Below are 17,243 nucleotides of genomic sequence, written 5' to 3' on the forward strand. Positions count from 1 at the left end.
GATTTAAGAACGACTGGTGAACCTTTCTTAAGGAAAGGATCACCAGTCGTTCTTAAAGTCGCTCTTAACTTACGAACAGCTTTATGAAACACCCGCCAGATGAGATCCAAGATCTTGTCATCTGATCATCTTTTCCAAGGATTGCAGACATGACGTGATGATTATCTGAACATCTGGGTGGCACTTTTAAGCTTCCATAGGTTCTTAAGCAATTCACCTAATCATATAAACGAAGTATGATAGAACAAGTGGGTTTTACACAAAATGGGTATACCCAAACTGAAATATAAAAAAAATATCTTGCTATGTTTGTTCAGTAGAATAAGAGAGCTGAACATAGCAAATATATATATATATATATATACACATTATCCAGTGATAAGTTATATTTATTTATTCAAAATCTTGATCAAACAAAACGATAACATTTTACCAAATGGTATCGTGGAATATCTTAAATAAGGGAACATGCTTCGTCTTTTATTAAATATAAATTCATGAAATAACACAATTGTTTCATTTGATAAAGCTTCTAGCAGGTCTATTTACATGACTCAATTTTATCTCCCCCAGCCCTGTCTCTCTCTTGCCCTCCCTCCCCTCCCCTCCTTGCTCATCCTCCCCATCTTTCTGCCCTTTCTTTTCCTTCTCCGTTTCACTTCTTTTGCTTCCCTTTCGTTCTCTTCCCCCTTTGATGTCCAGTCTCTCTTTCCCTTCTTTTACTTTGCTTCCCTTTTCTTTTTCCTCTCCCTTCCCTTCTTTTCCCAGTCTTTCGCTCTCTTTCCCCCTTCTAATCCCTTCTTTCCCTCCTCTTACTCTCCTTTCCCCCTTACAGTATTTTCTTTTCGTTCTTACTTTCCTCCTTTTTTCCTTCCTTTTTTTTTTTTGGGGGGGGGGGCCTTCAGACTCATGGGTCCACACCTGATTGTATTAATGCTCTGTTGTCATATATGTATATTGAAATGCAAATAAATTACAGCAGAGGACTATTCACCATAACTTCTTGCAGATCGATAAGTTCATTCATGAGTCACACAAAAGCTTCCTTTTTTTTGGACGCCATGCAAGTTGGAACACTGAGAGATGTTAATTCTCTTAAATCATCAAACATCAATCAATGCCATTTAAAGTAAGTTTTGTTCTATGTTCCTCATTCGTCATCTGGTGACATTTTTCTTTTTCTGTGGGTTAGGTTTTCTTGCACCTGTCTTGTTTCTTGGTGTCCCAACTGAAGGCTTGGATGCTGCTGAACTCGTTCTACTCTTGCTCGTTGCCGCTTTGTTCGGACTACTACCATGTCCTTTCTGCTCTGCATTTCTTGCCGGCTTCACTGGTGAGTGGGGTTTTGCACTAGTAGAAGGTTCATCGGCCTTGTCTTCACCGCCCATCACATGTTTATTTGGAAGCTTGGCATTGTTGGCATACTTTGCGTAAATGCTTGGAGTTCGGCTTCCTTTTCTCGCTTCAGACCCTTCACCAAGGTCCGAGGTTTCCTTAGAGGTCCGGTGCTTCTGGTCATCACTGCCCTCATCGGTGAGGAGCAGTGGCGTTCCACTTTCAGGAGTTCCAGGCTTTTCATCTTCACTGCTGGTCTTTATTGCATTTTCTCCTTCAGGACTCGACAAACCAGGTGCCTGCGAGGTGTGTTCAGTAGTGATGGCAAGAGTGGGATTGGTGTTTGATTGATTGTTATCTTTGACTTGCATTGATGCTGGAGGATTGTCACACAGTATTACTTTGTTTGCCCGCATTTCACTGGCGGCATCATTCTCAGTTTGAGATTCTGGCCTCTTAGTATCAAAGTGTTTTAATTCAAGATCCTGGCACGATCCATGCAGACTACTACTTTTATGTGCATTGTTGGATGCATTTTTTGTGTGATTTCTGGAATGTTCATCATCCATTTCCTTGCTTAGAACGTTTTCACCGGCTCTACTGTCATTTGCTGGAGATACAAAGTTGTCACATGTTGGATTTTTCCTTTTAGCAGTATTTGCTCTAACACTTCTGCTGTCCATGCTCTTTTGAAGCTCAGTAATATTTGACAATTCAGAATATAAGCTCACTGACTCGAAATCTGCAGAATAGCCATCGAGATCACCTTGACCTGACTTTGGTCTAACAGAAAGGAGGCCAATTGAGATATCTGTTCTTGGGGTCTCAATAATGGACCCATTCTCCTGTCTATCAGCAGGTAGACTTACACCTGCTTCATTCATTGAAAAGTCAGATGAAGGGATAGGACTCGGGTTTCGATGTACAACGACACTCGTGAGACCGACATTATTGCTATTACTAGGATGAAGTATTCCATTTGACGTGTTGCCTATATCAACGACAGTCATTTCTGGAATATTGTTCTTATTTTCGTCGGATTTATTCAAAGCTTTTTCCTTCCAAATAGAAGCCGCAGTTTTAACTGCCCTCCCATTGCCCGCTTTGTCTTCCAAAGTCATTTGTTGGACTGAAAGTCTTGGCCAACGATCTGCCATCTCCAATGCTTTAAGGATGGATGATTTAGTCGGCTTCGCCGCTTTTTTCCCTACCCGGATTTCATTGTCGCTAGCCATTTCCGCTTTCAAGGCCTCGAGCTGCAATTGACGTATCTCCTCCTCGTCCGAATCGTGAGACCTCGCGAAGATGTTGGCGTAGAGGCCTGTCTTGCCAGCATTGCCATTTTCAGGGGTGTTCTGTCTGCTTGTATTGTCCTTGAGCCCCATGGATTCGGGCGATACCGCAACCTGGGACTGCTTCTCGCAGCACCATTCCTTGCGGTCACGACTGAACACATAGTATTTGAAGAAGTAGCTGATACCGATGCTGAAGAGGAACAAAAAGATGAGAAAGAAGGCAGTAGAAGCGACTTTAGGCAGACCCTCTGGGGTGTGGGATGACATGTCACCGGCCTCATCTTGGGGAAGAATGGGTGGAGTAGTAGATGTTGTCTCTGAAACATAAATCATTGAAAGATTAGGTAGGATATAGAAAACTGTATATAAAAGTCATTTGTCGACTTAACACAAATGACAGATTTCGTTTTAGATATTTACACTACCGGTATAAAAGTGATTACATTTAATAGTTTACCCAACATTCTATCTTTATTTTTAAAAAAAACACAACTACCTGTATAAAACTTCTGCTAACGTCCATGATCCTAAGGAAATTTTTTAGCAACAAAGAAGAAAAAACAACAGCGTGCTGCCAGATCCTTCTTTTTTCAACGATGTAATGAAAAATGTTCCTTCGCGATGAGCTCAGTCACTTCATGACCAGGCTTTCATATATTTTTTTAAGTTTATACATTCTTGCACCCCAGGGAAAAAAATGTCTGCGTACGGCCATGGTTGTGATCTTCAAAATCTCAGAAACATATTAAAGTGATTTATGTTACCTCAAAAAGTCATTGTAACACATCCTATAAGATCATGCACAAGAATAAGTTCAACTATAGCCTGTTTTGTTTAAAATGTTTTCTGTTTTATAATCTGAGAGATGAAACGGAAATTTAAACTCATTTAAGATTTTTTTTTTAAAGAAAGAAATCAAGACAAACTTACCAGCTCCGACAAAAGAAGCATTTGCAAGCAAAGGGATGATGATGATGATAGCAAGCACAGTTCTTGTTTGCAGGTGATTCCTGCCGGGATTCCCGAACATGGGAGACACCAAGACCAGTGACGGTTTGTCCCTCGGTAGCTTCAGACGCGCAATGGTAGCACTGAGAGGGATCGACATGATAAGAGATGCATCGTCTGGCCTCGTTTCTGGTCAACATCGAAGTCAACGTCGTCATCGACTTCGCGATCATCAATTGTCGATGTGATGAGATATATTATGTGGGACTGTCTCCATTGATTTGGATGTCGTTGGCTCCATCAGTATTATGCCATTGGTGTATCAGTTGTGACCATTGATTATGAACCTGTCAGTCGATCAGTCCTCAAGGAGCCTAAACGAAAAGACAAAACAAATGACGTTTGAAAAGAAAGAGACTTGGGTTTTGAATTACATATTTTACATCAAGATAAGTTAATTGAGATTGTATACAATAAATGAAAATCCTAAAACATGTCATTATCCATTAAGACTCGATATTTTAGGTCAAACTCAAGCTTCGCTCCAACTTATGTATACGTATACGTATACGTATAGGTTGATGAGATTAAATATCATTTGAACCGAAGGGGGTCCAAACATAAGTAAAAATACATCCAGACAATTCCAATGTGACATCTTTATAATGACCCTAATAAACTACTACTTAAAGGTCAAGTCCACCTCAGAAAAATGTTGATTTGAATCAATAGAGAAAAATCAGACAAGAACAATGCTAAAAATTTCATCAAAATCGGATGTAAAATAAGAAAGTTATGACATTTCAAAGTTTCGCTTATTTTTAACAAAATAGTTATATGAACGAGCCAGTTACATCCAAATTAGAGAGTCGATGATGTCACTCACTCACTCACTATTTCTTTTGTTTTTTATTGTTTGAATTAAACAATATTTCAATTTTTACGAATTTGACGATTAGGACCTCATTGTCTGAACCACAGAATGTTAAAATAATGGAATTCTACGTGTTCAGGAAGGAATGAAACTTCATTTCATATGACAATGACGAGAAAATCAAAATATTTCATATTTCATATAATAAAATACAAAAGAAATAGTGAGTGAGTGATGTCATCGGTTCCCTCATTTGCATACCGACCGGGATGCGCATATAACTGTTTTATGAAATGAAGCGAAACTTTAAAATGTCATAACTTTCTTATTTTACATCCGATTTTGATGAAATTTTCAGTGTTATGCTCGTTGAATTTTTCTCTTTTTATTCAAATCAATTTTTGTTGGGGTGGACTTGACTATTCTCCGACTTGTAATCAAAGGGGAAATAACATCGACCTTATAGTCTCTTTGCAGAACTTTTTTTTCTTCTTAGCGTGTAAAGATTGATTTTTTTCTTAGCCATGAATGAGATTCGATCAGTGTCATGATATATCAATCTTTATTTCAGACAATCTTTGGAAGGGCCAACTCCAGTGTACTAGGGGACAAAATGACTTGAATAGGGCCTCATCATTATCTCTCATTGAATGTAGCAGTGACCAAAATCTCCGATTTATACTCTTCTTTCTTCTTTCTCCCCTTTTCTCCATTTTTCTTATCTTTTCCTCCTTTTTTTTTTCTTATACTAATATGCATAGGGGCAGTCACAGATTAATAGCATCAACGCCATTCACAAAAGAAGGAATGAATTTTGAAGCAATTTTAGACTCCCATATTTGTAAATCCGATTGGAGTAATGTTCCCTGCAATCAAATAGTGATGTTACGATCGACAGCTATTTTAAATGTGAACATGTAAGTTTGATGTAAACCGTATCTAAGGACGCCGTTTTCAGATAACAGCTTAACGAGTTGTCAATCCGATTCACGTACCTCAACGGTACTTTCACAATTGCGTAGTTTACTTTGCATTGAGGCCAGTTAGTTTATTTGAAGAACATCCTTTTTCAAGATTTACAAGTGCCCCTGTCATTTGGGCTTTGAGGTGAACAATGAAAACACATTTACTACTTATATCCCTCTTGTAAATGTGACAGGTACAAGGATGGAATAAAAAACAGCTTTTCAACACCTGTATACAAAACGTTATTGCGTCGGTGTGTTGGTGGAGGTGTTATTACGAGTATTTAGTTCAATTGGATCATCTTGAGGCCATCTACAACGTACCACCATTAATATACAAAGGGTGATTGCACAGTATTATTGAAAAGTAAAAGCAACAAAGTGATTCATAGAGCCCTACACAACAAAATGATGCTCTTCCTATATATCCCCTTGATCATACTTTTGATCCAAGCACCCAACGTTATTTCATATGCAAAAAAAAAGGAAGATGCAAATGAATTGGGTCCAAAAATCAATTAGAGTACGCTGGGAAGGATCATTTTCTAGAACCCACCGCCCTTACAAAATTAACCTCTAATATTTTCCTTCTCCGTTTGGGGGTCATTTATTTGCACACACGCTATAAATGAAGCTTGAAATGCAGTGAAAAGTGTCCCCAATTATATTAAACAATAATCAAAATATTTAGAAAGCAATGGGACGTACAGAAAACATGCAGATATACATCAAAACGTGTCTATAATTATGTTCTCAAACACTCCCCTTAACAGAAGCCTTCATTCGCCCCCCCCCCCCCGATTAAAAAACCCAGAAAGCTTGTCTAATGGTTAACCAAGGACACAGATTATGACTGTTTGTTTTCATACTCTATCGCCACGCTTAACAATCCTTCAGTAAAAAGGGCACCTTTTTCGATTGCACTCTAACGATTTCAATCCAAACAACAACCATTGCTTATTTCGGAAAGCAAGTCATTCGCTTGCATTGATTTTTTTCTTGTAAATCTACCATAGAGAAAAAAATAAATCATCGACACAACATAGCAGGTGCTTTTCGCCCTTATCAACCCTGCACGTTAATTAACTACCATGACTACTGAAGTACGCTGACTATTGATTTGGGGGTCGAGACTATAAATAAGAATTATTACATCTATATTAATTTTTACGTTTTTCATGTTTGCGTTTTATCGTTACATCATCAAACTGTATGTGCACCCCCCCCCCCCCCACTTCCTGTCTGCACTAATGTCAAATGGTGAAACTTGGAAACGTACTTTTTCTTTTCACGAAATATGAAATGCAGTGTATGATACTAAATTTAGCATCAAATTAGTGGCTTGTCTGGCATACCCTGTTAGGGGGGCAGGCAAATGAGGCAATAATGGCAGTAGAATGGGTAGCGTTATTTTTAAGACTATATTTCAAATGGGGGCCTGGTGAATAAAACCGGGATGTGGTTTCTGATATAAATCCCTTAAAATCCCAATGCACTTTCGACGGTGACCCTTGGCTTTTCAAATCTATACACTCTAAAACACTGAGTAAAAATTTACCAATATTGGGTAGAAATGGAACATGCATGTTTGCTGGGTAATTTTTATCTCCAAAATTGGGGAAAATGCATGTTTTAAGGGTAAATTTTAAAGCATCATAGCGTAAAATTTGCAAATTATTTATCATCTTTTTACCCCGCATGTTCCCATATTACCCAATATTGGGTAAACATTTTTTTAGATTGTAATACAGTATACAATTTGATTACATGGAGAGCAAAAGGGACTGTATAGCATTACTCTCCAACAATAGAAGTAAGCTATTTACATGCGAGTGAACATCGCAATGGAGCAAAAAGAATGCACATTGGTAAATACAAAATACAGAACAGTAGATCTCCTTTCATACGAGGGAGCGATGAGACCAAGCAAGAAAATTTGACCATTTTGGAATCTGACACTCGGCATTTTAAACCAATAATACAGCATATTCGTTTTTACCAAGTCTGACCCTGATGTGAATATATAGATTAACGAAAAAAAAAATGATTTGAGCTTAAATTTTTCGATCTTATAGCATTTTGTAAATACAGAATAACAGTGAGGGGTAATGTAATATGTAGATCTCCTTTCATACGAGGGAGCGTAGAGACCAAGCAAGAAAATTTGATCATTTTATAATCTGACATTGCGTTTTAAACCAATAACACAGTATATTAGTTGTTAAAGGACAAGTCCACTCCAACAAAAAGTTGATTTGAATAAAAAGATAAAAATCCAACGAGCACAACACTGAAAATGTCATCAAAATCGGATGTAAAATAAGAAAGTTATGACGTTTTAAAGTTTTGCTTAATTTCACAAAACAGTTCTATGCACATCCTGGTCGGTATGCATATAAGGGAACTGATGACATCACTCACTATTTAATTCCTTTGTATTTCGTTATATGAAAGATTTATTCCCATTTTCTCCTCAAGTTTCATTCCTCCCTGAACACATGGAATAACCATCGCCTTAACATTTTATGGTTCAGTCAAGTTGGTCCTTATTGTCAAATCTGTAAAAATTGAATATTCTACAGTGCGTATCAAAAAAAAAGTTTACACTTTGAAAAAGCCCTCGGAATTAAAAAATATGCAACATGTGGGTAATTTTTTCAAATATAATCTTGGGTTTGGGTCTCATCTATCTAATGCAAGTTAAAGTTTTGACAGAATGTTACACTTGACTGAGCACTGTCCATTTTTGTAAAGCTCGCAGAAATCTGTTTGCGCAGAAATGCTTGTTTTCACGCTGTGTAAAGGGGAAAGGGCGAAATCAAACTCACCCTGCGAAACATTTCTCATCCATTTCCCTTGCACTTTTAGTCAATTGAAATTAAACGGATACATTCAAGCATTTTGTAACAATTTTGCCACCCAAATTGAAATTTCAACACTTAGTAAGCACAACCCTTACCCTTTTTGTGCCAGCTGGATCTGAGGACATAACTGAATCTGAACAAAAGTTTATATCAGACATCTCCAGCATATTTTCACTAAGTTTGTATCATTTAAAGTGGGTTTACATTTCATTTTTCATTTAATACTTGTTTCTCTACACTTTTCCCAAACTTGACAATGATTAACAAAATGAAAATCAAGCCTAAGCCATTTTATGTAAATCACAGCTCAATGTAAATCAAACATCGTCACGATGACCTCAGTGTGTGGGGAGTGGGGTGGTGCGCAATGCACTCTTCGAAGTGTTTTGGCCAAGGAAACAAGTTAAAAAAGGCAAAAGATATCTTCAAATCAATTTTACTAGCTAAATTCCTCGTGTTCTTCATGATTAAGGTCTACTTTTATTCGCATAACTATTTCAGAGGTCTGCGCAAATCATTTTTCACTAACTTTTCAAAAGTAAGTGGTGCTCATTCAAGCGGAAATATTTTTCGACAGTTATATCGTCATTTGCTTAAGTGGATCTGTACCAATGTTAAAATGTGGAAAATCTTCAGGATATTACAAATATATATTTTTACAGGATACGCACTGTATATTTCAAACAATAAAAAACAAAAGAAATAGTGAGTGAGGGTCATCATCGACTCCCTCATTTGCATGTCATTGAGTTGTGCATATAACTGTTTTGTGAAAAATAAGGGAAACTTTAAAATGTCCTACCTGCCTTATTTTACATCCGATTTTGATGAAATTCTCAGCATTATGCAAGTTTGATTTTTCTCTATTTATCAAAAGCAACATTTTTCTGAGGTGAACTTGACCTTTAACAAACCCGACCCTGATAGATATAAATTAACCAAAAAAATCCGATTCGAGTCATAATTTGAGCGTAAAACTTTCGATCTTTTATTTCAGATCAAGAGTAGGAGGATGTTATATAGAAAAAGTACGCGTAATTAAACTTGCGTAATCTATAAGGGCCACCAGATTACATTACACTAACAAAGCTACGGAATAGTCATTAACAATTTATTTAAGGAGAAAATACACTTATCAATGACAATATAAAGCATGTTGACCTATTATAGGAGATCGCAATAATAAGCCATAAGAAAACGAGAATTTAAATAGCAACAATATACAAATTAATGCAATTGATTTGGGATACTTAAATGAGGAAAGTATGTTTAAATGAGATAAAAGATAAATGCATGCTGGTTGGAGATTGGGTCAATTACATGAAGTTCAGTTACTAATTTTGATCAATATTTTGGGGTTAATAGGTATAAGATGAACAGAAGAAAAAAATCACGTGATGAAAGACACATTTGAAAGTAATTTTTATCCTCCCCTATTATTTTCCCCCTTTTTCTCCGTTCCCTCTTTGTTTTCTCCACCCCCCCCCCCTCATCCCTTTACCCGCATTAATTTTTATGCCCCCATTCACCCTTCTTTCCTTCTTTTTGGATATTCGTCGATTATTCGATTTTCTCCCATTTCCGAAGAATATTACAAAATAGTAATCCTTATGATTAATGACCCTCCACTCCAGGCATGGATCCAGAGTAGGACTTTTACGGGGTGCGAATTGTCTGGAAAAAAATGAAAAGCAAAAAACAAAAAGAAACGATCATCGCTCATTTTACGGGTTGTGCAATTGAAGGCATTCTGCATGGTGCGCAATTAGATTTTCAAATTTTATGGGGGGTGCGCGCCAACGTTCCGAATCCCACCCCTGGATCGGCGCCTGCCATCAATGATATTATGGTAACCACACTGGACAAAATTTCCTCAGTTTTTAAAATAACGACCCGATTCGAAATGTGAATGACAGTCTCCATATGACTGATTATATACGGTCACGGTAAATTATGAATAGTGGCCCTCATCACTTTTATGAATAGTGACCCTCTTCCGTTATTTCCGAACCGTCAGGTTACACATAGTGACTCTCAGTGTGTCCTACTGAGAATCGGGATACCGTTAATTAATCTTTACTGGACAAAAAAAGCCATGATACATTCATATCTCATCTAGATTTATCATATTCACCCGTCGTGATCCGATAAAAATTGATGTGATCATTTTATAATAATTAGAGCGAGATCAATGGTATTTACAAAGTTGATTTCGACCAATTTCCTTTCAAGTATGTAAAAGGATATACTTCCACGATTTCTGAGCTGCGATTAATAATAAATTGTATGCTATGAAACAGTAAGAGATGATGTGAAAAATAAAGAGAAAAGAATTTGGTACTGTATCAAGGACAGACATTTTAATCCGCTCTTTCATTTTCAATATATACAATGCAAAGACCGAACAGATGGAATTGGTTGGATAACATGAAAATGCAAAAGAGAGTCAGGTTGATATACTGAAATCAGAGACCTAAGTCAGAAAAACGGAAGGTAGATTAGTAGATAGATAGATAGATGGATAGACAGACAAACAGACAGGATAGATAGATAGATATAGATAGATAGAAAGATAGATAGATAGATAGATACATAGATAGATAGATAGATAGATACAGAAGTAGGTGAATAGATAGATAGAGATAGATAGATAGATATATAGAGACGGGAGACAGAGAGAAAGAGAGAGAGAATTAGAGCATGAAGAATTACGAGATAAATAAATTGATTATAAATACACACAAAAAAGGCCGAGGGTTATGTGCCTACTAAGAGGAAATTGAAAATAAATTTGGGTATTGAGGGGGGATAAAGATTAGGGTGAATAAAAAAGATTTGAAGGAGAACAAGGGCCTACAAAAAAAGTATTCTTTATGACAGTGTATAATAGGCCTATGTGTAAAAACTATGCTCTTATCCCCTGGAGACGACCCTTGGGAATGAGGATTATATAATGATCCTATATTGTTCAGGAAGTGTTGGTTAGTTTGCACAAGAAAAATTCAATGCAATTTTCCAATTACACTACACTAAATAAATCAAACATTCCTTGTTTCCTAAAAAAAAATGCCTATAACAATATTAAATGCTAAGCATGATAAAGGAGACCTATCCGTTGACCCATTCACTATTAACGGGCCAATCGTAAGGAAGACTTAATAAAACTGTCAGTATTATGGCTTCTTATATACATGATCTGCCATTATTCTTAAAGGGGAAGTCTACCCAAAAGGGTTGAATTGGGTAAAAATAAGGGGGGGCCGGGGGGGGAATAAAATATCTGAATATTTCATCAAAATCGAATTTGAAATAAAAAAAAAGTTATGAATGGTTATATATAGACATTTCAAAATTTCGCTTATAAAAGCTCAGGAAGTTATTATTCATAATAATAATACAGATGATGATCGCTAACGAACAGATGGAGGTTTGGGGGCTGTTGCCCTCCCCCTAAAGTTCCACGACAGAGAAAAAAAAGGAACTTGAGGGAAATGAAAGAGAAAATGGTACATTATGAAATCATTTTATGGATATAATGTTAAGGTCTGTCACAAAAATTGATTTTAATTTCAAAATGATCTCCTGTTCGCGCCCTCATGACAAAAGTGTCACCATTTCTTTGCATGTAATTAAATGAAATATGAAAAGTAAATATTTTTTCTTGTCATATTATGTCAGAAAGTAGTATTCTCCCCATGTGAAATTGACATTGCTGTAAACTGCTGTGATTCAATCAAGAGAGTCATTTCTGTAAAAAATTACAAAACTTGAATATTATGGTGTTATAAAGAAAATGTAACATATTTGCCATCTGTGTTGTCATATAACTGTTTTATGAGAAAGGGCGAACATTTGATGTAATATGTGTAACATTCCTGTTTTACATCCGATTTTGATTAAAAGTTCAGCATAATGTTTGTCTAAATGTTACATTTTATTAAAATTAAATTTTATAGGGGATTGGACAACCCTTTTTAACTAATAGTATAATCATTTTAATGTGCAAGCAAACCGCTAAACCAAGCGTAATGTGGTCGAAATGTGAAAAATATGATTTTAGGTTGAAAAAAAAATGCGATCGAAAGATTTAAAGCAAATAATACCTATAATTAATTTCAATAAAATAATGTTAAGTAATTTCAGAACCTTATAAAGTCCTACTCACGTCCAATATAATCCAGGAATAATATTGTGCATTTTCTTTCATGATATACATATTTGGAAATGGCATATATAATAAATGCTCAATTAGGTATTTTTAAAGGACAAGTCCACCCCAACAAAAAGCGGATTTGAATAACAAGAGAAAATTCAAACAAGCATAACGCTGAAAATGTCATCAAAATCGGATGTAAAATAAGAAAGTTATATTTTAAAGTTTCGCTTAATTTTACTAAACAGTTATATGCACATCCTCTTCGGTATGCAAATGAGGGGACTGATGACATCACCCACTCACTATTCCTTTTGTATTTTATTATATGAAATATGAAATATTTTTATTTTCTCGTCATTGTCATGTGAAACGAAGTTTCATTCCTCCCTGAGCACGTGGAATTACATTATTCTAATATTTTGTGGTTCAGGCAAAGAGGTCGTAATTGCCAAATTCGTAAAAATTGAAATATTGTATAATTCAAATAATAAAAAACAAAAGGGATAGTGAGTGAGTGACATCATCGACTCTCTCATTTGCATATCACTGAGTTGAGCATAGAACTGTTTTGTGAAAAATAAGCGAAACTTTAAAATGTCATAATTTTCTTAGTTTACATCCGATTTTGATGAAGTTTTCAGCGTTATTCATGTTTGATTTTTCTCTATTTATTTAAATCAACTGTTTTCTGGGGTTGATTTGACCTTTAATTACAGTAATGATCATAATCTTTATACTTTAATTTGAGTATTGTAATTTGTAAACATTGATAAGTGATTGTTTTAACAAACTTCAGCCCTCGGATTTCATAAATCCCATCACGCCTCCTGACCATGCACACAATGTTACCAAGATTTCATTTTTAATCAAGTATTCTATAAACATAACTACAAAATCACTGTCATCCAAAATTTGATTATGTTCTTTGCAACTAGTAGTACTTTGAATATGCATTATTTTGCCTTAATCAACAGATTCCCTACTGCAATCATGAACTTAGCACGTTGTAATATTACAAAAGTACATATCGTTATGGTTTAAATTGTGCAATTATACGACCATGCCAAATACATTTCCAAATGCGAAAAGTGAAAGGTTGTACAAACTACATGAATATCATATTATATCATAAAATACCTTTTTTATGATGAAGGTGTTGTAGTTTTTTGTCGAGTCTAATATTTTACCACATACCATGCAGACTGGTTTCACAATCAATGGTCACTCATTGTCAGTGGCGTACCTAGGATTTTCCACAGGGGGGCAAAATCGGCCGCCAAAAAAATTGACAAGCAAAAAAAAAAAAAAAAAAAAGGTCTTCAATCAAAAATAAAGGTTATTGTTCCAGAAGAAAAATTGACGAGCAAAAAAAAAAAAAAAAAAAGGTCTTCAATAAAAAATAAAGGTTATTGTTCCAGAAAAGCAAAAAAGTGCCCCCCTGCCCCCCCCGTAGGTAGTCTAGTGCTCATTGTGTTAAAAACCGCATCATGGATTATCCATGGTCATCTCAGCCATGACCATGGGCAAGAATAGTCTAGACATGGATTATTGTTAGATCAGAATTATGACGATGTGCCTGAATTTTGTTGATTTGATGTGAAACACAGGTTATGGGATTGCTGTCGGACTGCTTGAAATTATTGAAAGATTATTAGAATCTCCTAAATTGGGAAGGAATGCTAAAGACTATAATATCTTTCATTAACGTTATTACTGTCGTTATTATAATCATAATTACTGCGGTAATGATTGTGATGATAATGATGATGATAATTATCATGATTTTATCAATATTACTATTATCATTATACTCATCATCATCACTGCTATCTAGTCAATAAATGCGAAGGAAAATTTTGATTATTATGTCACATATATACTTATACATCCAGGAAAAGTATTAATCCTCTAAAATGTATATATGTACACAAATTAGAACATATAGGCATATATAGCACGTACAAGGTTTAACATCATGATCATATCTATTATTGATTACAGACATTATAGCTGAATATGATATTCGTTAATCATTATAATCATCTAGAGTTTAATTTCATTTACCAATCAATTTATTACAGTTGATGTCACATGAATTATGAACAAGCCGAAATTATATAGGACTTGTTGGTAGACCATTATCTGACACGTTTCTTCTGTTTGCAGTGAGGCAGTTGGCTGGATAAAAGATAGTATCAAATTGCCGTGTCAGCTACAATGAAGTACTGGAGAATAAACTGTCAGTACTTTGAAAAAAATAAGAAGGAACTGTACTTACCACTTCCCAAACATTACACGATTATTTTTCCCCAAGTTTTTCCAGGTAAAACCGTCTGATCTTGAACACACTGCAACAATATCCTCTGTTATAGTATACCTGCACCGAACCCACAAACACTTTACCAACTTCGATCCTTTTTTATGACAATGCATACATCGGGCATCCTATTGTAACCGGATCAAAGAGTACAACGGAGAGACAAATAATTTTGGTGATGTCCCTTCTACCATTAAGGTCCAGGCCCAACGCCTAGCCCTCGTTGTCATGGACCGTTTTTGTATAGTCCAGTGATTTCCGATCAATCAATTTTTGGGGGGCTGTGAAAGGAGAAAGTTCCCTAGCTAGCCCTGTGCTCGCGCTTATATATATCCACACTTAACTAAATCATTTGCACTTTTCAGTCACGTGTTCTTCCATCCACCTTTTCTCTCTTAAATCGGAAATGAATTCTTATCTGAAACATGTATTTGGGAAAAGAAAACTGCAGGAGGTCACGTTTAGGGACGCATGGCGCCACAAGGCGTTTATCAATTCATTTTCATTTCCTCATGAATCGCTCAAGATTCGCCCGTGTTGAAAGCTGTCCATGGCTTTCTTTTCACACTTTTGTGGACGCCGTTTGCTCGTATCGATCTCCTGTTGATTTTCATATTATTCAGCAGGAATACAAAGAGGTACATCGTGCCTGAATTCCTTGTTTCACATTGATCGGAGAGACAAATGGTATAATAATGAGAAGAATAAGTGTTTCTTGGGCTTTCTTTGCAGTAGGCCTATTCAATAGCCGATAGTTGTTGACTCCATATCGGACTATAACCCGGGACTATAACTTTTTTAGTTCTGTGGGAAATATGCGACCTTTAGGCTAAATATAGGGGTTACAAGAGAAAATAATTAAAACTTTTGTATAATTATTTCAAATATTATCGAATACCATGGTCAGGGCGGCGTTAGCGAAGTTCTAAGTGGGGAGGGGGCACATGGAAAAAAGAGATATTCCTCTATTTGTCTTGGAAAGGGGGGCACTTAAAATAACAAAAATAACAAAATCTAGATCTACCCTATTCTAAATGACAGAACACGAAAGTGTTAAAATTTTAAGAAACTTTTAGCATGTGAGATAAAAAAAAAAGGTACGCTTATAATGTCAAAATTATAGGGGAATTGTGAGCAAACGGATATTTTCACCTTCTGATTACATTTCTGCATGAAGCACTTCTGGTGTTTCGTGGTCTTAAGTTGAGATAACTTTTTGAAGGGGATTTCTGATTATCGAGTATAAATAAATGGAATTCTTGGGATAAATTAAATTCCAAGTCCCAAAACTTGCTTTGTGGTTTATCCCGGTGCCAATTCAATGGTTACTTGTAATGTGTTAAAAAGGTGTAGAAAATTCTTCCTCTTGAAATTATTTTATTTAATACACTTGCTATAGCTTGAGGAGAACATAAACATAGGGTCATGCTATGGTGATGGAGAGGAGCCCCAATGGCACTGTTAGGTGACAGCCAAAAAGCCCTTATTACACTTTAAAAATAGTTGGGCAAAAATGCCCAACTTTTAACCAACTCTTGACAATATACTGTCTACACAACTATTGATTAAAATCTGCCCAAAATCGGGTAATAAAAACTTATTATTGGGTAATAAATTTGTTCAATTGGGTCATAATTGCCCAGAATATATATATTTTTAACCAACACACATTACCCAACACAGTAGACAGTATGTTGCCCAATATTTTAAGTGTGTAGGCATAAAACTTCAATATAATTCACCCATTTATGTCTTTTCTGTATGCTACTGTAAACGTGCCCCTTTAATGGCGATCAAAAGAACAAAATCAATTAAGATATATATATATATATATATATATATATATATATATATATATATATATATATATATGCTGTGTTTCAGAATATGAAACTATAACAAAATAATAAAATTTGAGAGACGAAAATGTGCGGATTAAAGAAAGTGTCACTTCACAAAAGGTACATTTCATTTGAAAAAAAAAAAAAAAATCTATTTGATTTTTGGGGGTGGGGGTAAGTACCCTGCCACACCCCCTGGTTCTGCTACCCCTGCAGAAAAAAGGGCACCAATCGCAATTACCTAGTATTAACATCCTGATTTCTTTTTGGCAAAAAAATGGAAGGGAAAAGGGACATTTATCAGAAGTGAATAGGGCCATTTCAAATGGGGCTTGATCACGGGTACACTCCAGAGGAGAGATTTCACTGTAAAAATGAGATAAGGAGGAAATAAAAACACATTTTAAAAGGGATTGCATCTGCAGAAAGGAAAAGAAAGCTAAATAAGAAAAACAGGCGCTGATCGGTTTTAAGAAGGGCAACTTATCTGATACGAGAATGCATGATCAGATACGCATTAATAAACTTAAAAAATACGTTGAATAAAGTAAAACTGTATAATATTTGGTAAAAGGGAAACATACATAATTGGCGGGTAGAATACTATTGGGTTACAAACACACTTAGTCAAACTACAAACCGCATTGC

The 17,243-nt window shown here is 35.7% G+C and overlaps 1 protein-coding gene across 1 annotated transcript; it reads right to left on the bottom strand.

Annotated features, from left to right (window-relative positions):
- Positions 1 to 379: 379 nt before the first annotated feature.
- LOC129254052 (uncharacterized) lies at positions 380 to 14,829 on the bottom strand. The gene is made up of 4 exons (XM_064095053.1): positions 14,716 to 14,829; positions 13,575 to 13,680; positions 3,561 to 3,952; positions 380 to 2,947 (listed from the first exon to the last, which is right to left on the bottom strand). Exons 3-4 carry the CDS (start codon positions 3,736 to 3,738, stop codon positions 1,158 to 1,160), a joined length of 1,968 nt encoding a protein of 655 aa, XP_063951123.1. The 5' UTR covers positions 3,739 to 3,952; positions 13,575 to 13,680; positions 14,716 to 14,829; the 3' UTR covers positions 380 to 1,157.
- Between the last annotated feature and the right edge of the window lie 2,414 nt (positions 14,830 to 17,243).

The sequence above is a fragment of the Lytechinus pictus genome, chromosome 2, assembly GCF_037042905.1.
Source record: "Lytechinus pictus isolate F3 Inbred chromosome 2, Lp3.0, whole genome shotgun sequence".
Taxonomy (NCBI): Eukaryota; Metazoa; Echinodermata; class Echinoidea; order Temnopleuroida; family Toxopneustidae; genus Lytechinus; species Lytechinus pictus.

Bases quoted from the DNA above. Each gene is read 5' to 3' on its own strand.
- LOC129254052 (XM_064095053.1), bottom strand. From the start codon at position 3,738: ATGTCGATCCCTCTCAGTGCTACCATTGCGCGTCTGAAGCTACCGAGG. The intron at 2,948-3,560 runs GTAAGTTTGTCT...TTTATGTTTCAG, and splicing joins TGCTTCTTTTGTCGGAGCTG to AGACAACATCTACTACTCCA.